The 23,161-nt window shown below is 35.1% G+C and overlaps 1 protein-coding gene across 2 annotated transcripts in view; it reads right to left on the bottom strand.

The window, feature by feature from the left end:
• prkcbb (protein kinase C, beta b) overlaps nt 1-23,161 on the bottom strand; it is a 259,088-nt gene that overhangs the window by 122,916 nt on the left and 113,011 nt on the right. For both annotated transcript variants that reach the window (XM_056453821.1, XM_056453820.1), the window contains exons 6-8: nt 16,148-16,304; nt 15,867-16,001; nt 8,839-8,935 (exon numbers count right to left, since the gene is read on the bottom strand). In XM_056453821.1, coding sequence (XP_056309796.1) covers nt 8,839-8,935; nt 15,867-16,001; nt 16,148-16,304 — 389 coding nt within the window. The remainder of the gene's footprint in view (nt 1-8,838; nt 8,936-15,866; nt 16,002-16,147; nt 16,305-23,161) is intronic.

The raw sequence follows: 23,161 nt of genomic DNA, 5'->3' as shown, positions 1-23,161 counted from the left end.
TTATTATACCTTTCAGAACATCAGAATTTTCTGCTCTCAACAAAATGTAGCTACCATTACTATGGAGATATGTTAATACGCGGCTGTCAATCAATTCGGTGGGCAGGGAAACCACACTTCTACATTACGTTGTGGTGGGCTTCAAAATAAGAGAGATTTGAATCCTATTTTAATGTCAGGAAATTTAAAAAAAGAGACTTCTTGTGTTTATATCACGCCAATATGAGTATGAACACACTATGCCTACACACAGTTCTGTCCAAACAGCTTCCAATAGTTGATTTTCATCATAGGTGCCTTTTAAAACACAGGAGACCGAGTAAATGATCCCAAAATCTTAATCTGTATCCAAATTCTCCCACTAAACTCCATAAGCTCTATACGCTTTCCTCATGTCTGGCTCTGAAGGTCGTGGCTGTGTGTAGGTCTGTGTGCAGGACATGTGGCCTCTGGGGAAAAGCCATTTGAGAAGCTCTGTCTCCCCGTCAAAGCCACAAGTTGAGTGGCTGCATTGATCTCTGCTCACACACACACACACCATATATAGTACGCACATAAAATGCTCTCCACCTCCTCCTCCTCCATCGATTGCTGGGCGTCAACAAGCGATTAGCTCTGTATCCAGCAAAGAGCCTCATCACTGGACGATGGCTGTGTTTCTTTTGTAAAAGATAAACATCTCAGCCTTATTCGGCTCTGCGCACACACATACACACACGCACACACTCGAACAGACATCACGCGCCCTTGTGGTGATAACTTTTATTTGTCTGATCCAGAACAGGCAGAGTGGAGGAGAGAGAGAGAGAGAGAATGAGGAGGGAGGGATGAAAAGGAAAGGAAACAAATGCTAATGTGGGTAGATTTCCACTGAGCTCAATGCCTCGCTTTCACCACGCTTCACTGCACACAAATACCGTCATTTCAGCGCAGCGGTGCGGAGGGTGGAGAGAGAATGGATGGGGGAAAAAAAATAATAAATAGAGCAAAACAGAGAAGGGAAGTCATTTGTTTGCGGTTGTGAGATGTGGAGGGAGCTGGTGATATCCTGACAGGTCAAATTGCAGGTGAATAAAAGTTGAAGCGGCGCTATCAACAGGAGGAGAGGCAACGCAAGGCAATACACAGCTGTTGAATAGGGTAAAAGATGAGCTTATATTTATCACCATATTCTGACTGTTATGTATTGCATTTTATTTTGTATTACAAGTTTTACATTACGTTTGAATACGCAAATAAGGCATCATTTCATTAAATATCCACTAATTTGTATATTTTTATAGCACAAAAGTCTAAACACTGGATGACATAAAAGAATCAAACATTTTTAGTCTCTTTTTTGTCTCCAAGATTGAGACAATACAGCGGAAAAGCTAAATATAACGACTAAAAAAGTATTTCATCTCTTTATTAGTTTACAAATGTACAATAGTATGTTGTATATAGCATGTAGCCAGCCTGGTGAAAGGGGTGGTTTTGCAGTTATTCGCCTTATTTTCTATTTAATCGTGAAGTTTAAATACTGCATTTTAGTGACATTTTAAGCATTATTTTAGCTGGATTAGCTTGTTGGAAGGTCATCATAACCACCCTTTTTAATGTACCAAAGATATTTCCTAAAGGTTAGAACTAAAGAAATGTAAATTAAGTACTTATTTTTCAAATACAAATATATTACATCATTTATGATTAGAATAAAATAGGAATCTGTTAAAGATTTTAATTAAAAACTGTAGTCTATTTTAATTTATTAGGCAAATAACAAACTGGCCAGCACATTCAACTTTACTCAGTCAGAATATGACTCTTTGAATAACAACAAACCCAAGAAGAAGAAGAAGAAGAAGAAGAAGAAGAAGAAGAAGAAGAAGAAGAAGAAGAAGAAGAAGAAGAAGAAGAAGAAGAAGAAGAAGTTTTTAGCCTCTCGATTGCCCTCTCTAAGTCTAAGGAAAATAAATGAATGAATGAATGAACGAACATGAGCTGTAGGTAATAATATCAATAATGCTCAGTTTTTTTGCTCAAAGTGATCATTTTGTTCACAAGACCTCAGTAAAGGCTTAAGATTGTATCAGAATGTTTTGTTCCAATAATTGCTGAAGCTTTAATCATACTATATGCTATTATCATACTTTTGACTTCCAAAATAAGGTTACTTTAATAGGCATCATAACAAACAGGTCACTGCACTGTTGTGTATGTTTTATTGCACAGAAATGTCCAGAGTTAACAAACGTGTAAAAAAAAAAACAACTGTATAAAGTAGGTAAGACTTTAAAATAAGGTCTCATTATTCCGAGTTCAGATAGCACGATTTCCAAAGTAGCTGTGTCACAGATGTTTTCACACTGCGTGACTATCTGGGGTAGCATTCAGTCGGTGCTGTATTTACACTGCAAGTTTGATAAAGGGTTTCCCACTGCATGACTTTAAAATAGTAAAAATCGCCAACAACATTGTATCAGTGTGCAAACTACATCTTACAACCAAACACACGCGAGAAAGGACGCGAGGTGACGCAGTGTATATTTTGTTATTAACTACATAATGGGAAAGAAGCCTTTAGTGATGTAGAAAATGCACTTATTTCGCTCATCTGGCCTTTGAAGGGAATTAGCAATTTCTCCCAAACTTTTTTTTCTTTTTCGACCCGGTTGTGATATAGCTCAGATGAAACATCAAACAGACACAGGTTCTCCTGACAATTTTGACTTGTTTTTTTCCCATTTCTTGGGTACAAATAGACTGAAAAGAAGACATTTAACTTCACCATAATCTTCCACTGGCCTGCAGATACCCACACTAGTGGATGCTACTCTCATTGGCTGTAGGTGATTGCGGATGTTGTTTTCAGTCAGAACAGATTACACATGGCATGATTTGAATTACCGACAGCTCCAGATAATCAGTATGGCAAATATCTGATGGCTGTCAGCGACTCATCTGCGATTCTCTCAGATCGCATTTTTGATAGTTCATACTGTGTGATTGCTACTCAAGTGAACGAGTACTGATTTGCCTGTAGTTTCAGGCATTTGTCTGTGATTTCTCAAAACCTGTCAAAACTGAGGCTAAAATCATGTGGTCTGAACTCATTAGTGTACATTAAGCAGGTAAAAAAAAAAAAAAAAAAAAAAAAAAAAAAAATCACACATCTTTAATCCTGTAGATAAAAAGTCACTTAGATTTTAGATGGCCTGACAAATTAACAGCAAATTATCTTTTTTTCCCAAAATATTCCTTTCAGTAGTGTGCAGCTTTGCAAGTGCAGTTTAAACCGTTTATGTAACATTTCATTTTTGAGTAATGCGATGGATTCTGATTAAAAAAAAAACAAAACAGTGTCACGTCATTGACCCGTGGGCAAGTCGAGCCCATTGAGACGCTGGTATCCATATAAAACAGGAGTTGATCCAAAATGAATGTGAGATAATGAGTCATTTCCCTTTCTCTGTTTTCATGCTGAGCCAAATCTGGCTATAACTCACGACGCAGGAACAGAAGCTGATGTGAAGCTGCAGCTCTGAGCATCATGTGAAGTGTGTGTTCTGTTCCTACACAAACGGGAACAGGAACGCGAGTGACTGATGTGGATCTTGAGGGAGGTTTGCTGGTCAGTCTGTGCGTACAAGCGAAGCCTCTGGCAGTTAAAGCCAGACACAGCCTATAACCACACCTGGCCTATAAGGAGACATATTACGCCTCTTTACATAAGTTGGCAAATAAATCTCTAGTAGTCCCAGAATGTCTGTGAAATTTCAGCACAAAACACCTCACTGATCAAACTTCTTATTTAAAATGTCAGCAAACATCTATACGTCAACAAAAAACACACTGATTGTGCTGATGCTGATTGATGAGCATAAGGGGCCATTCACATATAGCATCTAAAATCGTGTGGAAAGCACAAGGTGCGTCACTTCCTTCACCATTTTCAACATACTTCGCATTTGGGCTCCCTATTTACACATACAAGAATTTGCGCATGCAAAAGACGCAATATGTGATTGGCCCTGTTACAATATTCAGGCCTTTGCATATAAACATTAAACTATTAGTATATTTCTCCCATATTCACAGATATACTTGACAATAGAGTGTACAATATGTCCAGTTTTTTGTTTAACATCCTAATTACACAAATCCCTTGTTTCGTATATTATTAGCCTCAATAACCATAACCTAAATAGCCAGGTTCGTCACGTTTTTGGGTCTCTTTTTAATTTGCTGGTGCTTTTTGTAATTGCATGTGCTTTCTTATAAGGCAGTGCGTTAAGCTCTCTCTGCCACCATGCATTTGAAAACATTCTCAAAACATGACAGTGACATACTTGTCCAGGAAGTTGAAATGGTGATACTGATCCGTCCTTTAGACTGACCCTAGTTGATGTCACGTAAATAAAACTATACTTTGCCCAAATATGTAATGCTTTACTGACATTCTTTGTCACATTTAATTTAGAAGTAAAATTCTGCCACAATGTCCTGGTTAACACTGATGTCAGGAGTCTATGGAGACTCTTATGTTTATTGGCACCTCCAACAACAGCTTTTATAATGTTTTTTGGCAGACACTGTAAACTTCCAGCTGTTAACAGCGAGTAAACAGAAATGGAGAACTGCTGCTCACTCAGGGAAATACATCTGTGTTCAAGCACCTTATAAAAGCGGAATTTGCATAATATGTCCCCTTTAATGAGCTCAATATGAGCACCAACAGGCCAGTCTTTCATCTGCTCTGACCACACAGACCTCATCGAGAGCAATGGACTCGCTAGCCTTTTCCACATCCTTCAAATACAGCCTGCATCTTCCCTTCACAAACACTTGCTGGGAATGCAGGGTCATTCATTCCCAGCCAGCAACAATCGAAGAGCTGAGATCTGAACAAGACACCAGATGTGATGCTAATCTTCGAGAGAATTGCTCTAAAGCCAGTGAGCTGCCGACAGATTCAGAGCTTTAAGGCATTGAGGACTACATCGTGCTGCCTTCAAGTTCCATTATTATCATTATTATTATCATTATTACTATTATTATTATTAATTACATAACACTTTATTTTGATGGTCCCTATTGCACATTTTGTTTACTACACTGTAAAAAAAAATTCCTGATTTTCACAATGTTACTGTAATTTTTTTACAGTAAATTTCATTAGTATCACTTTACAGGATTTAACTGTAAAAAATTCACAGTAATGTGTTGTATTCAGAATTTTATTGTGAAATTAAGGCAGGTAGCATGATTACAGCAAATTACTGTAAAAAGGACTTTATCTTTTGCATGTTATTGGAATAAGGATACAAATATATTGGAAACATTAATACAAATGAACTTTTATCATATAGTATTGGCACTTTTTTATATTTACAAACGACAGAATGTTATTACATCCTGTTTTGAAACGACATGAATGTAATACATTTTCATTTTTTAGGTGCACTGCACCTTTATTTAATTTTATAGGGTTAACATGGAAATATGAAATAATTTTAATGAACATAACTTTGTGCTTAGCCAAAAACATAATAAACTGGAACAAAATGTCAAAATGAGTAGCTGAGGAAAGCCTGCTTCACAGTAAAATATAGTTTTTCTACAAGATAATGCTGTGGCAAGCTAAATTTCCCATAGTGTATGTGTGTGAATGAGAGTATATGGGTGTTTCCCAGTGATGGGTTGCAGCTGGAAGGGCATCCTCTGCCTAAAACAAATGCTGGAAAAGTTGGCGGTTCATTCAGCTGTGGCGACCCATGATTAATAAAGGGACTAAGCCGAAAAGAAAATGAATGAATACGGTGAAATCACAGTAATAGACTTTACTATCTACTGTGAAGTTACACGGATGTCATTTCACAGTAATTTAATGCAACAAAATCACAGTAAATTACTTTGAACTACCTCACAGTAATTTGCTGCGAATTTACATACAGTATTTTATTGTGAAAGTAATGCAATTATTAGATAGTAATTTACTGTGAATTTAAAGTTTAAACTGTTAACAGTGTAAAAGTTGCATTGAAACTACATACCAATACTTCTCATTTGAGTATTAGTAGACTGTCTGCTTAATATCTGCTGATACTGCTCCTTCAACACATTTAACTGACTATAAGAAACAGTAAAAAAAAAGTTGACATGTACAGAAGTACATGTCAACTTACACCAACCCTTACCCCAACCTAACAGTCTACTTTTAAATGAATGAGAATTAGTTAGCATGTAGATGCAATGTAACTTAAATTCAACAAAATGTGTTAAAGAGACCATCAAAATAAAGTGATACCTATTATTATTATGCAACATAATACTCAAGTACTACAGTGTTCATTTATTAAAGGCACCATATTACATTTAGTTTCTAAATATTATAATTACAATATTCATCTGGATTGCACTGATTGTATGGCAAAATACACAGCTAATTAAATTAGTATTCAGTATAGATTTTAATGTAAGTTTAACTTTAAAGTAAGATTTTATACTGTCAGCACAATGGTTATGATCAATATTATCATCATGTTTATGCTATAATATGATGATGATGATGATGATGATGACTAAAAGGTAAAAAAACAAAACATAAAAATAACTGATTTTATATAGAATTCTATAAATTATGCATTGTTTATTACGTTTATTATGATTCTATAAAATTTCATATTATTATTATTATTAATAATAATAAAAATGTTTGTAATATCTTAAAGTTTTTTTTATTAATGCTTTAATAATAACTATATTATAGTGTATCCATTCACTACCTAAGAGTCTTCATTTACTAAATTCACATAACCTGAAGTGATAAATATATTTATAATTATATTTATTATTATTATTATTATTAATATTAATACTGACACTACTACTACTATAAATTATAATGATGATAATAATGATAATAATAATAATATTTATTATTATGATTATTATTGATATTAATAAGTTATAATAATAATAATAATAATAATAATATAACAACGAAAATTACACAGTAAAATAATTATATTTCATTGCAATATCAATAGTGTTGTAACATTTTATAGTACTGTTAATAATAGTATTATTAATAATAATAATAACAACTGCATTTCAGCAATGTTGATATTATGTTTAAATAATGTTATTAATAAGGGGGAAAAAGGTGTTAACTAGTTAATAAGAGTCCAGAGGTTTCTCCTCCATGGTTTGTGCCTTGCCAGCCCATCAGATGAGCTACAGATTGACCATTTCTCACATTTTGCATAATGCATCACACTAGTGAAGGAAAACTGCCAGCTCAGACACACACACACACACACACGCGCACACACACACACACACACACACACACACACACACACACACACACACAGTCCACAACCTCGCACTGGGCTGTTCATAAATAATACCATCATGCACTAGGTCCACAGCTGGGTTTGCTCGCGGGACGTCTGAATTATGCAGAGACCTGCACAGTCCATGCCCCTTCAAACACACACACACGTACTCAACATACATGTCACCCACATTACATTCACGCACCAAAAGGCACAAACTGACTGTCGATACCATTTTCACCTATTAACTTAGTGTGAAACACGGCTGAACTACCAAGCACTATACTCTCTCCAATCTCAAACCAGGGGAAAGTTGACTTTAAAAACATCACTATATCAATTGATAATGAAAAAAGCACAGAGATCAGGAGCTTCTTGCTGGTACTTCTCAGTCAATTCTATTCTGTATTCAGATTAGGACATGAGGAGCAGAATGCAGGTTGATGTGAGTGTGATTTCTTCAGAAGGACGCTGGGATTTGCCAGTGTGTTATGCCAGATTTTTTCAGTGAGTGATATATGCTTCATGCACAAAGATCTCTTTCACTCTCTTTTCAACATTGTGCCTGCTTTCAGACAGTTGAGAGACTCAAATTCAACATAGAATTAAAGGTCAAATAGTACTTCTTTTTTACATTCTAGTTTTATTAGTCATGATTCAAACAAGTTATTCCTTATAAAGAAAACATCTGTCTTCAAAATCATTTTTATATATGCTTTTTCTAGCTGAACAACCTTCTTTCCTCATTACTTTATTCTTTTTACATTGACTAAACAAAATGGAGTCTAAATATTAGTGGTGTAACAACTGGAACAACTGGAATAACTACAACAGTTGCGATCGTCTGATTTCATATGAAGCAAGAGATCGCGATGACATATGATGCATGTGCTGTAAAGGTGTCCCATTTCTTAGGGGTAAAATTTGAAGCCTTTCCCCTTCACACTCTGTTTCAAGGGCCAAGGAAAGGGGTAGGGGCACTAAAATAGAATTGGGATTGGGCCTAAGTGAGCTGGATGATCTAAATTGGCCGCAGTGTATAAGTGTATGAGTGTGTGTGTGTGTGTGCGCATGTGTGTGTGTGCGCGTGAGTGTGTGTGTGTGTGTGTGTGTGTGTGTGTGTGTGTGTGTGTGTGTGAATTTGAGTTTGTATGGGCGTTTCCAAGTAATGGGTTTAGGCTGGAAGGGCATCCGCTGCATAAAACATATGCTGGAATAGTTGGTGGTTCATTCCGCTGTGGTGACCCCCTGATGACTAAGCCGAAGGAAATTGAATGAATGAAAAAAGGCCTATACTGGCTCAAATGGGAAGAAATAAACAAGCAAAAACAAAAACAAAAAATTCTAAACAAAAGCAAAACTGTTCCAAAAAAACAGATCTGTTCATGAAATGCCATAAACTGTATCGGTTCCTACACATGTTGCTTTTAAAACTTTAGGTTAGACTTCAAGCAGGAATGAAAATATAGGTAAATTCGCAACAAAAGAGCAGGTGAACAAACACACACACGCTCACCTCAAACTTCTGTCGGAGTTCCTCGTTGCCCTCTTCTCCCTCAGGTGGGACAGGTACATTGAAGTACTCGCCCTCTTCCTGACTGAGCAGCTTAAACCTGCATGTATGAGTTTGACAGACAGAACAGAAGACACAGTCAGATGAGTGTAGCATCACACATGTCTCAGCAACAGAAACGTTAAACCCTGCTCCCGCTGCCCGCTATAGGAACTACTCCTAAATCGACACATTTCATGAAATTACCTCAGCTCATTTAAACCATTCACACGCTTACAGTTTGACTCTCAGCGGGGACGACCTTGACTATGATCATGTGTGGAGAGGAATCCAGCCGCTTTGAGTCACCCCCAAACAGCATTCAGGCATCTGAGGGACAGCATGATACCCCGTCTCACATTTAGCTCGACTAACATCTGCGCTTACAGATAGCAGAAAATCAGCTTCCTGTTTAACGCTGTGAGCGGACCGTTCACATGTTCGAAAAATCAACAGACCCACCACTGAACGCACGCTGGGTTTGCACCTCCTTTATTGCTACTGACGTGCTAGGAGGCCGTGTGTGTGTGTGTATGTCTCGGTCTGTGTGTATATGAGGGTACGTGAGTGAATGTGTGTGGGTGCATGAGTGAGTGTGAATGCATATGTGTGGGTGCATGAGTGAGTCCCTGTGTCTGCATGTCTGTGTCTGCATATGCGTGTGCATGCATGAGTAAATGTGTGTGGGAGCATAAGTGAGTGAGTGAGTGAATGCGTATGTCTGCATGTGTGTGTTTTTGAGTGGAGATGAGTCATGGCTGCAGTGTCCCCCCCTCCTCTTTCCACACTCTTCCTCTTTCCACATCTAGACCTCCAGAGGCTTTATAATTTGTGTGAGCGTCTTCATTACGTTCAGAGAAATTAGAAAGAGCAAGAGAATGACAGAATGATGCTTTTTCTAATGTGGAAGGTAATGTGATATATATCAAGCATGCTGGCATGTTGTAGTCGTATCTACATGTATTATACTAGATCACTCAACACTTTTAATTAAGACACCAGTTTTTCATCCAGAGATCTGCTTTTTCAGTCTATGCTTCATAAGAGATTCATGGTTCCTTATATGTTTAATCTGCAACATCACTTGCTTGTAAATATCGTACATTTACTTACTTGTACATATTAGTACAAGTCTGTGTTTTTATGAATAATTGTAAATGATTTAAGAGTATAATTTGTATCGTGTTTAGATTTTTTTGTTGTCGTGTTTGTTTGTTTTTCTGTAATGTTATGTAGTTAATGGCATATTTGTTTTCTGCTGCTGAACTTGAATAGGGCTCCCTCATAGAAGATATACTGCATCTCAATGGGACTCTCCTGGGTAATTTTTTTTTTAAATGAATAAAATAAAATAAAATAAAATAAAATAAAATAAAATAAAATAAAATAAAATAAAATAAAATAAAATAAAATAAAATAAAATAAAATAAAATAAAATAAAATAAAATAAAATAATTACCAGTACTGGGTTGCGGCTGGAAGGGCATTCACTGTGTAAAACATATGCTGGAATAGTTGGAGGTTTATTCCACTGTGGCGACCACTAATAAAAAAGGGACTAAAAAAATAAAATAAAACAAATCAGAATTCACATTATTAAGATAAATTCATAATGTACAAGTACAGTGTTTTCATTGTTGAATACTGCAAATTATTGGTAATTTGAAGCAGTGTATTTGTTTTGCACATACTTTAAAATAAATATTGGATGATGACAATAATTCGGATGGGGTTCATAAACATTTTAAAGTGTGTGATTGGATAGCTTTTGTACTACAGCAAAAAAAAAAAAAAAAGTAAAATAAAATAATTAAAAAACAAATAATAATAAATTTAAACAAAATAAAATAATGTCAAGTGCTGGGTTGCGGCTGGAAGGGCATTTACTGTGTAAAACATATGCTAGAATAATTGGAGGTTTATTCTGCTGTGGCAACCACTGATAAATAAGGCACTAAGCTAAAGGCACAAAATAAAATAAAATAAAATAAAATAAAATAAAATAAAATAAAATAAAATAAAATAAAATAAAATAAAATAAAATAAAATAAAATAAAATAAAATAAAATAAAATAAAATAAAATAATTCCCAGTATTGGGGTGCAGCTGAACAAAACAAAACAACTCACATGCTTCATGATTCGCATGACTTTATCAAAGTTGCTCTTTAAGGACATCCGTCCTTCTGACATTCAGCCTATTCCCATTCTCAAACTCTATGTCCCCTGCAAGCATGAATGAATGCTGTAGTGAGACAGTGACAGCTCTGACAAAGACACCGTGATCGTGTGGATCTGTCCTGACTGAAGGTCCACTGGGGAGCAAAACATCTCGCCTTTAATCTGACGCTCTCTGCTTGACTGTCAGGTGGCAGAACCCAGTCATCACAATCACTCAGAGGCTCATAACAGCAACAAATCCTTCCGAACACCTTCATAAAACATACATCTCATCAAGCCATCTTATAAAAGTCACATGTGCAGAGAGGAGACCACCTATAGATGCCAACAGTGTTCTATCATCACTGACTCTAAAAATATTAAAACTAAAACAGAGAAACAAAGACAAATCTTGCAAACCTTACAAATCATCATCTGTCACAGAGAACAGACCCTACTAGTAGATTAATGTATAATAATAAATTATAAATGAGTCTAGGTGATTGGAACAATGTTTGGGCACAATTGTAACACTGAAACTTAAATCATATTAACCCACTGTATATCAAATTAAATCCCATACTATTGTTTACACCAAAACATTATTTACTCTGAGTGTGCCTCACACAGGTGAGTGTGCTTGACAAACCAACTGTAGAAAATACACATTTTCAACTCACTTTCATATTTTTACAATCCCTCCATATAAAAAAAAAGAATAAACGAACGTAACGTGCTTTTATGAAGTGTGCTTCACACAGGTGAGCCTGCAGAAACACTCTTCACTCTCTTTTCTCTGAGCACTAACAGTTCCTTTTTATATTTAGCACTACTTGAGTGTATTGCCTCTTTTTGTTGAATCGATGAATGCCTTGAATTGTAAGCTGACTGCTAAACATCTACATGTAAATTTAAAGTAATCTATTTACTGCTGTAGTACAATATAACGTGTTATGTAACTCCCAGGGGCGGATTTAGCGTATTGGGGGCCCACAGGCAACTCCAGCCATGGGACCAAAGTCCTGATGCCCCCTATACTTTAATTAATTTTTTTTTATTTTGGTGTTTTTTTATATTACTCAAACTTCCTTCCTTTTAATTTATTAGTTTTCTTCAAATGAATTCAATTAAAAAAATTGTAAATATACAGTTGAAGTTACAATTATTACCCCCCCCCCCCCCCTGAATTATTAGCCCCCCCTGAATTATTAGCCCCCCTGTTTATTTTTTTCCCCAATTTCTGTTTAACAGAAAGATTTTTTCAACACATTTCTAAACATAATAGTTTGAATAACTCATTTCTAATTATTGATTTATTTTATCTTTGCCATGATGACAGTAAATAATATTTTACTAGATATTTTTCAAGACACTTTAGGTTAATTAGGTGAACTAGGCAGGTTAGGGTAATTAGGCAAGTTATTGTATAACGGTGGTTTGTTCTGTAGACTATCGGGAAAAATAATTTGCTTAAGGGGCTAATAATTTTGACCTTAAAATGGATTTGAAAAAATTTAAAACTGCTTTTATTCTAGCCGAAATAAAACAAATAAGACATTCTCCAGAAGAAAAAATATTATCAGACATCTGTGAAAATTTCCTTGCTTTGTTAAATATCATTGGGAAAAAAAAAAGGGAAAATTTTTTTAAAGGGAATTAGTTACTGCTGGACTGCTTCATAATTGGGAGTGGTGGATATTGTATTTTATAATATTATTATTACATAACATTATCATAATATTATATTTTAGTGTATATTAAATGGGATGTCTCGATCAGGTTTTTTTGCCCTCAAGTCCTAGTCCGAGTCATTGATTTTGAGTATCTACCGATGCCGAAACCCGATCCAATACTTCTATAATACATAAAAAATAATAAAGCAAATTGAATAAAATTATCCAGGATGTTCCTTATTTTTTATTTAATTCACCTTATGTTAACATTCAGCAACTTTGTTAACAAACAGAGCACTTTTGTGAGGTAGCTTGAACAATCAAGTAATAAATAACAGAAAAATTCTTCACTTTTGGACTTTAGTGCGACAAATAGCACCTCAACTTAAAATACCTGGCAGGCAATCCCAAATTTTCATATCTCACAGTTTGCTATGGCAATGTTGTCATCATCAACTTTATAAAACCTCCAGACTGCAGCCATACTCAAGCTTTTCGCTTCAAGCTGCGTCCATTTTCTACTTTGCCAGCATTTAACCAATAGTGTCTCTGCAACAAAGTGATGTCACGCCGCACACGTTGCTGTTTCTGTGTTAAGTCAAGAAAGAGGTCTAACACTGTGCCACTGTATAACTATAGATGTGTTAAAAAATATATAAATATATACACATTTATATGCGAGTCGTGATCGGAAGGTAACGTCTGATTCTGATCAAGTCTGAAACCGCGTGATCGGGCCCGATTTCTGATCATGTGATCAGATCTGGACATCTCTAATAAATATGTACATGCAATAATGTGTAATGCAATCAGTTGGGTTAATAATTACTACAAAATATTTCAGTCAAGATATTTGTACTCTAAGAGATAAAAAAGGCTAAAAAAGAATCTAACAACTGACAGAGAGAACACAAATGAGTGAGCAAAGATTTCCTCTCAAAGTGGATATGACCTTTCTCTTTTAATTTAGTTCTGTCACATTACCTACATGTTTAAGCTTTCACATCAGGCCTCATGCAGAGGCAAAAATACACAAACCCTGGCTGACAAGATGGGCGTTTAGAGGCATTTGAGCAGGCAAGTGACTGTGTGAGCAGAAAACAACAGTGGAGAGCCCTCAGATGAAGAGCACTACTGAGGGTGGAGGATAGACAGGCTGAGGACTTCTGAAAGAGCAAGAGTCTTCAATCCAGAGGAGACGAGGGACGTCTCAAACTGTTAGACGTGTATGAAACGTCTGCACGTCTGCAAACTGCTGTCATGTGCAATGCAGTTTACCATTTAATATTACAGTAGTCTGTGTTTAGTAGACATATTCATAACAACAATTTTCAGGGTTTTCTTTGTTTTTTTTTTAGTTTGGAACTATTATGCATGAAGGAATCAGTGATGTATGCATGTGTAAAATGCTAAAAATTACATAATATATATTGAAATCAATAATGTACAATGCTCAGCTTAATTGAGTACACCCCATTTTAAAAGTGAATATTTTTCTCTATTTCAGTTTTTGGACCGTTATCGTAAGTTATTTTGTTAGATAAGCTCCAGATTTGGCTTCAGCACTGACTAATCTAATGTATATGCACAAGTATAATATTGTATAGCTAAAGAGTGTAATATTAGGCACCTATACACCTATAAATCTACACTGTTAAACCCAATAAGTTAAGGTAACTCAAACCATACGAGGAAACTGATTGCAACAAACCATTTAAGTTTAAAAACTAATCCTAATGAGTACTGTGAACTTAATCCATTTGAGTAAATGAAGCAATTTGAGCACAGTAAAACATAATAAATGATGGGAACTCAAACCAACTGAGTACTGTAAAACCCAATAAGTAAAGGCAACTCAAACCATTTGAGGAAACAGATTGCTACAAACCATTTGAGTTAAAAAAAACTAATCTATATGAGTACTGTGAACTTACTCCATTTAAATTGAAGTGATGAGTTTATTTAATGAACTCATTACCTTCAACATTGAGTTCAAAACTCTTTTCAGATGAGTAGAATTTCAGTAAATTTGGAGTTAACTACACTCATTTCATTTGATAAAGTTGACTGTTGGGTTTGACAGTGTACTGTATACATCACACAAATCTCTCCATTTTGCATGAAGAATTCAATAAATATGTTAAATTAGGTTAAAGAAGGGTTACAATGTGAGAATGTAATTCAAATGTCAAACAAAATTAATACAAATTTATATTTTTGTCAGTGAACCATTGAATAAAAACTTTTAAGTATAAATATTTTATTACTGAATAATATTTTATTTCCCATACCGTAAGCAAACCAAACAATGACTTCAAAACCAATTTTCTAAACCATTGTTCCTTTGTGTGTGGTAGTGGGGGTGATATGAGAAGGGGGGATGTTGTGTGAAGCATTATGGCCTAATCTGAATAACTTGATCAGTATGGCAACCAAAAATCAATGCATTTACACTTAAATTCAAACCAAAATACGCAGATTACAAAGTCATATTTGCCATTCACATACTTTTAATAAGCTTTAAACATGATTTTCTTATTTAATGTTATTGATTTGTTTCTAGGCCAAATATCTAAAAAGTCTTAAAACAGGAAGCCTTTTTTATTCAAGTAAACTAATTGTTTTGTTTAAGTCCAATTTAAGTGAGATTTCTCATAAAACAAGCTAAAAAATACACCAACAGGTTAAGTAAAATAATCTTATTTCAAAAGGAAAACAGTATTATTTTAATTACCCCATTGGCCGATTATTTAGCTATTTTTAAGGAAAAAGACACTTGATTTTGACTTATTATTTCTGAAAACAAAACCTGTTTTTACTTGATTTACTGTAAGATGTTTTTTTCTGTAAAAAACAAGACAAAAACTGTAAGAAAATCATGTTTGTGTTCTTTTTTTGCCTGTAAGCTGCATAACATGAATTTGTTCATTCAATAGTACTCTCATGAGATGCACATCGTCATGGAAGATGAATTTGAATGCGTGTTAATACCAGGTGAATAAGGTAATGTGTCTCCGCTGACCACTTGTGCTCCGGTCACTCAATGCGCATGATAATACCATGTAAAAATGGGACCCTAGAGAGTACACACGATCTATCTGGCCATGAAGACTTTCTCTTTTCCTCTGATGCAAAAGTACTTTTTAGCAGGCTTTCTTACCATCCGTCCACTCCTTGCTTCTGAAGCTCTGAGATGCCAAAAGAAAGAGAGCCCATAAAGTCGTTCCGGCTGGTCAAGTCCCAGTCCCAGATCTCCACAGACAGCCTGCGGTCCTTGTCAGACTCCTTCAGATTACTGTAAGACACAGAGCGCAGGAGGGAGGAGGACAGAGACAATGAGAGATCAAGCTGCACATTTGAGTTTGCATTTCCAAGACAAACAAATGACTGTTACTTTGGCACAGCCACCGGTGATCAGAAACAGACTGAGAGGATTCTTACAATGTGAAGGTCTCGTTCCACGTGGGATTCAGGCAGCACTTGATGGTCTTGGTCTTCTGTTTGCTCTCGCTCTTGGGGTCAGGGATGAGTTTTAGTTTGACATAGGGATCAGAGAGGCCATTGGGGTCCATGGGTACCAGGTTCTTTGCCTCTTTAACTGTAATGCAAAAAGGTATATGTTATAAACACATAAGGAAATCATGAGCGGTTTAGTTCTTTTTAGTGTGCAATCAATAGCTATGCTTCCATCCAAAAATGTGAATTAACCTTATGCACAAAGCTGGAATATTGTATAAAAGTAGGGTTTCTGCAGGTTTCATCAAGTCAAAGTTAACAATCTACCACATGGTGTTGCCATATGGCAACATGATCTTTATGTTCATTTCCCCTGCCACTGTTTCTTTAAGACCAACGTTCCAATTTTTTTGTTGGAAAGAGAAGACCATAGCTTAGCCAATGATGTGCTTTGGTAAAGGCACATGACATGCAGTGTTTTTCTGTAGCGCGATTTCTGACAGACTGGCGTTTATTGTGAGTAGTTTCTGAATGCAAATGTCAACGTTAATAAAAACAAAGGATCAAATTATGTCAGATCCACAAAAGAAATCTTAAACATCACCGCCAGTAAGTTATGATGACATACAACTCAAAAAAAAGTTTATCAAATTAGTTGTTTGTAAATCGATCAAATGTATGTGTTGCCAAATGGCAACACTGTCCATTAGTGGAATTGTGTGAAAACTATGTGGAATTCAATTGTGTTTGTTTACATGTTTTAAGAGACTCTTTTTGGATTTATAAATTGTAATTTAATAAGACTCGATAACGATGAACATGATTGTACACAAACAAACTTTAGTAACCTTGTTGGCTGCTTCTGATGGAAAAAAGTGTACAAAGAATAATTTAACTAATCAGTGAATTAATAATATTTCAGTCTTCAAACAGGGTTTCTGCAGGTTTCACCAAGTTAAATTTAAGGCTTCAAGACATTTTTAAGACCATTATCAATGAAATTTTAGACTCATAAAGAGATATACGCTTAGGAATTTCAAATGGCCGAGATGGAAAAGATTTTTATCTGCCCTATCAAAAAATATATATAATTAAATACATTAAATGATACAATAATAATTAAATAATAAAAAATATATATTTATTTTTGATATTTCTTAGCAAACTATTTTAAATATTGTGTAAAAACAAGCAAGCTCTACTTGTATCTACCTGTATCCACTTGTATCCCACTTTTTTTTCTGTAAAATATATTTTTTTTAATGAACAAATGATTTAAAAGTTTTCAAAACTATATCTATGCACAGTAATCTATCCAGGTTGGTGTCCTCAGCAGTAAATACATGGAGCACTTTTAAACAAATTTTTAAATAAATAGCTTAAAGTTTTATTGAGATGGATGGGCCTGTTTCAAAAAGGATTTAAGGTCGGCGCCAATAGCCTAGTGGTTCAGTGAACCGGCATATAGCACCACAGTGTTCAAAGGGGACCCGGGATCAATTCCCGGCTCAAGGTCCTTTGCTGACCCTTCCCCTCACATCGTCTCCCAATACTTTCCTGTCTGTAACCTCCACTGTCCTATCCAAACTAAAGGTGGAAACACTTCAAAAATAATTATAAAAAAATTTATGAAATAAAAAGAGATTTAAGACCTACAACACAATATTTCTGTAAATTTAGGACTTTTAAAGGCCTATAATTCTGATTTTAAGATTTTTAACATTTTAAGACTTTTTAAGACCCCTCGGACACCCTGTCAAAAGATAAACGGCTCTGGCATATATCAAAATTTTTATGAAAAATGTAGTTCATGGAAATGCTGTTGTTATTCATTTTCAACAATAATAAATGTTTATTATGTTGTGATAAAAACAAAATCAGGCTCTTTCCACCAAAAATTGATTTCTTAACTCTCCCGAAGTAAAAAGAAATGGTATTGTGCCGCTTAAAAATTAATATAAACATGTCTGAAACAAAGCACCTTTTAATTTATGCAAAACAAATTGCTCTACATGACAGCATTTTTATCTTCACTGGCTTACAATATAACAAAAAAATAACAACAATGTTTTATTCAAATGTATAATTAAACCAGAGAAACTAAGAATTTTCTAATTGTCGCTTATTTTTTTCCATCCTGTATCTAAATATTAGGTTGTAAAGTTATCACATATTTCTGAAACAAAAAGATACTGAAAAAAAAATGCTCAGGGTTGAATGTCAAGCTTTTGATAAAATCCTCACGTCAACCCTTTAACCCTTAAAAGCAATAACCGTGGACCCAGATGTGAGTGAATGGCTGTCAGTCATTTATACTTGCGTCTCATGAGCCCTCAGGGCCCGTGTGGGGCTGAGATGCACACAGACTATCTCAGTAATTGGGGTTGACCTCGGCACTTGACCAGTACAACAATTAATGCAGGAGGCTGCTATGGCCTTGAGATTTGTGGCTAGTGTAATTTCCATAATGAGTGGTGTGTGAAGGTAGGCTTAGCTGTTCATTAAGACACGACGTATTGCAGCACTGAGAGAGAGAAAGAGAGAGATGAGCTTCAGCATCAACCAGAGCGGGGTTTATCTTGGCCAGTTAATAAACCTTACACAAAATGGTTGTAAAGACCTGCATACTTTTTCAAAAGGCACACATTTTTAACTAAAGAGTTCATATTGCCACATCAAAAGTAGATATTTGTTAGATTTGACAGATCTTGTCAGAAAATACCAGTTTCTCCAGGTATCTGGACAACAAGTCAGCAGAGTTTCCAATACCCAAACCTGTTAACCAGTATTCAACTGAATTAACAGTCTCCTATAAATATAGGAGTTGACTGATAAAACCAGAGAGGAAAGGTAATAAAGGTTATAATGATAAAGAAAGAGCAGTATTTATTGAATAATCTTAGTTGTGCATAATTCAATGCTAAGACTTTGTCTGACCAGGATCAATCCAACAAGTGGTATTATAGCACAAGCAACAGCAGTGGAAGATTACTGCTTTACAACATTGTCCAGAGACAATACAGGCCTTGAAATGGAGACATTCTCTTATCTCTTACTCTTGAAAACAAGTGTTGCTTGAATCCACAGTCATAAGGTTATAACAATATGGGAAAATGAAATAATAATAATAATAATAATAATAATAATAATAATAATAATAATAATAATAATAATAATAATAAAGCAATAATTATAGGAAAATAATAATAATAATAAAACAAACACATAATAAAATGACAAATAATAATCAATATTAATCAAATCATTAACTAATTATCAAAACAATTTTATAATGATAATTATATAAATGACTAATGATCATATGATTAAATAAAATAATGAAATCAAGAATAAATGAATAAAAACAAATGAAAATAAAACACAATATCAATGGTTGCTTTCTTGAAACAACACACACAAGTTTGCTACAAGGATTCTCAGATCCTTAGTTAGATTCTTCATATTGGTCTTCATTTTTTGTACTTTTTAGGTACTAAATTGAACCCTTTAGGTACAAATGTGTGCCTTTTGAAAAAGTACTGCCTTGCCTTCGCAAAGCACGTGTTCTCATGAATAACTAAATAGCAGGGTCTTCTCATAGAATCAGAAAATTCCACTATGAATAATAATGAGAAACTGACGCGTCGATCACTCCACTAGCAGATATGCGCTACGCCATCGATTTTGATCCCACCCCAAAAATTATTTTAAATCCGGAAGATGAAATTAGCAGACAAAAGCTCAAAATTATCCAATTTTCCCCACAATTAAAGCTACAATCAACACACTCAAATTTCAAAAAGTACTCCAGGGTGTCTTGAACCTTTAAGCAAAAGGAGAGAAATGAATGGCATTTATTTATTCCTAAGTGCGTGGAAAAGGGAAACATTGAATGTTCAGTTAATTTTTTTTAAATTTCCATTTGCACCATATGGTCTGAAAACTGTAATAGTGTTGCATTCAGGGATGGGCAGTATTTATGACACATGTATTTCAAATACAAAATAGTATTTTGTCATTTGTATTTGATAGGTTTGATGAAAATGGCTTAATATTTTGTATCAAAATGCTTTTGTGTCTTTTGTGGTTTCAAAATACTGTAAAATACTTTGCAAGAAGTCTACAGTACATGATGACATCTTAAAAACGGGGCCTCTGATTGGTTCTTTCTCGGTTATTTGCCTAAGCTTGAGCTTGGAACACAAAACTGTCTTAATTTTAAGAAGGTTGTCAATGATCGGAGTATGGATGGAAATTATGCTTAAAGAAATAATAGACAAATGGTGAGGGTATATTCAGGAGCAAGTCAACAACCATTGAATATAGTATACTGAGCAATGCTCAGATAAGACCATAAATATATAATGGCTGTGTAGTGTACAATTCATCTTCTTTGCTTAAGAAATGAGATGGAATAAAATATCAGTCTTGAAGATTAGAACGAGGAGCTTCAGAACATCATCAGTCTTGGTCTCAGTGCTGCAGGTGCAAATGCAGAGGAACTTTAGAAATATAAAACACCTAGATATGGTGTACAGGTATTTTTAAAGATGGTAATCTGAGACTCTTCCAGTTAAAGAAGAACTGAAAGAATCTTGGGAAAATGAGTATACTGTGCAAATAATGGATGGATTGTAATCTGTAACTCAAAGAGAAACACAAGTTACCTTTGGGTTACAAGTCCAACTAACTAACCATTAGGCCACAACTCCCCCCTATAGGTGAACAAAGTGGCAGAGAAAAGTTGTTGCTACCAAACATTGTTTACTTTCCTAATTAAATTTAATGGTGAAGGGATTAATCCAATATGCCTGTTGATGGAAGGTTTGCGAAGAAACCTTATGCTCCATTTTGTAGTATTTTTAAAATCCAAAAATACAGTATTTTATTTTGATACATTTATGGCTGCTGTATTCTGTAGTTTATTTTAATACACTTAAAATTGATGTAATTGGTATTTTATTGCCCATCCCTGGTTACATTCATAATGATATCAATCTGATAACAAAAAATGTTAATTAAGATACTGTAGCATAATACAACAGTTGGGGCTGAAAAAAAATAATTAAAGGGATAGTTCACCCAGTTTGAGTTTCTTTCTTCAGTGTAAACAAAAAAGAAGATATTTTGAAGACTGTTGGAAACCGGTGGACATTGATTTCCATAGTATTTATTTTTTCTACTATGGATGCATACCTGTCAACTCTCCCGTTTTTCCCAAGATTCTCCCGCATTTTACAATTCTAATCTTTTCTGTGCTTTAATTTTATTTAGGCATGAAAACACTTTGAATTAAATATACTGTAAAAACAGCGTGATTCCCTTCATTTCCATTACTGGTGCCTCCTATGTTTATGTAGCAGTGCATGACTGTCAGACGCACTCCATAGTGATAAACAGACGCTGTTTCACGAACGGATGAAGCGAAGCAAAAGTGGACACTCTTTGTTTTGGGTGCGTGTTTGAATAGGCATAAATACATAATAATAATAATTATAATATCTAAACATGTCGACCTTGGTGGGTTTTTTTTAAACACAACAAATTTGTCTAAAGCCCTGCTCACACTGTGAGATTTCAGCCACGATTTTGACATCTAAGACTAATTTGAGAAATCCTAAAAGATTCCTGAAATCCTGAGCTAAAATCTGTGATCTTTGACCATTGGTTAGACATGTTCACAGTCAGACGTTTAATGCCTGTTGCGATCAGATTTTTCCTTCGATAAAGATCTGATAGTGCCAGAAGATTTCAGACACCTTCCTGCAGTGTGACAACAGCTGTGATGAGCGTCAATCCAAGAACCAATAGGAGCTCTGAATTTGATGACAAAATCCATGTGACAATTCAAATGACCGCAGGGAAATGTCAAAAAAAAAAATCTTCCTGGTTTTATTATTTAGACATGCCGCGTGCAAAATTGCCGCTACAGATTGTTTACGTTTGCTGTGAGGAATCATTTCAGAACGCAGGATAGTGAAAGTGTCACGGGTGGATGACGTCAAACTTCAGGGGTGTTTTCTTCCATGTTTGGTGCATCTTCATTGTCGTTCAGTCTGACTTTATTATAAAAAAAAATAAAATAAAAAAGCGCACAGTGTGAGCCGGCCTTTAAATGAGCATAAAAAGTTACGAAAGCAATCGAATGCTTTCATAATAGGTCTGTGCAGTGACACGTCTGTTAGTTAATGTAATCAGATAAATCTAAACCAGAGATTAATTCGCTGCTCTTCATCAGAATGTTTAAATTAGACAGTGAAGAAAAGTTCATGAGATTTGATAACTTGATTCAATTTCTTTGTAATATAATATCTTTATATTAATGTTAATAGGCTAAACTGTTTAATTTATTTGCAGCTTTTCCTAAATGTATGTATTCTATCCTTTGTAAATAATAATAATAATAATAATGGGGGGGGTCCCTTATTTTACATGTTGACACGTATCTATAGATGTTAGTGCGGCCAGTTTCTAACATTCTTCAAATGATCTTCTTTCGTGTTCAACAGAGTAAAGAAAAAAGTACTTTCAAGTCTTTAGAACCACTTGAGGCTGAGTAAATGGTGAGTAAACTGTCATTTTTGTTGGCTGAACTAAACCTTTAATGCTTCAGGAAATGATTAAGCAGCGCTGCCCTCTCTAGGTTAAAAACAACACTGCAACTCAACACCAAACTAGATTTATAAAAAGAAAAAAAAGAGCATTCATCGCTCACAACAGACCTTGAAGCTGATTTAAGGCAAGATTTCTTCACAAAGTAAGATTCATTCACAGAAATAAACCGCACAACAAGCGCTAACAACATACTAAACAGGGTCACCCAGGGTTCCTCACTAACATTTATCAACCTGCAAGTGCTCTGCTGGTCAAATAGAGTGCAAGTGTGGGAAAGATGAGGTGGAAAGGACCTTTTTAAAGGAAGAGCGGTCGCCCCATTTCCATGCTGGTATTGGTCAATTCATTAGCTTTAAGTGACAGGCTTTTGAAATGCGCGACAGG

Source organism: Danio aesculapii, chromosome 3, assembly GCF_903798145.1.
Source record: "Danio aesculapii chromosome 3, fDanAes4.1, whole genome shotgun sequence".
Taxonomy (NCBI): Eukaryota; Metazoa; Chordata; class Actinopteri; order Cypriniformes; family Danionidae; genus Danio; species Danio aesculapii.
The sequence above is the reverse complement of the archived record's forward strand: the minus strand, read 5'-3'. Positions and strand labels throughout refer to the sequence as shown.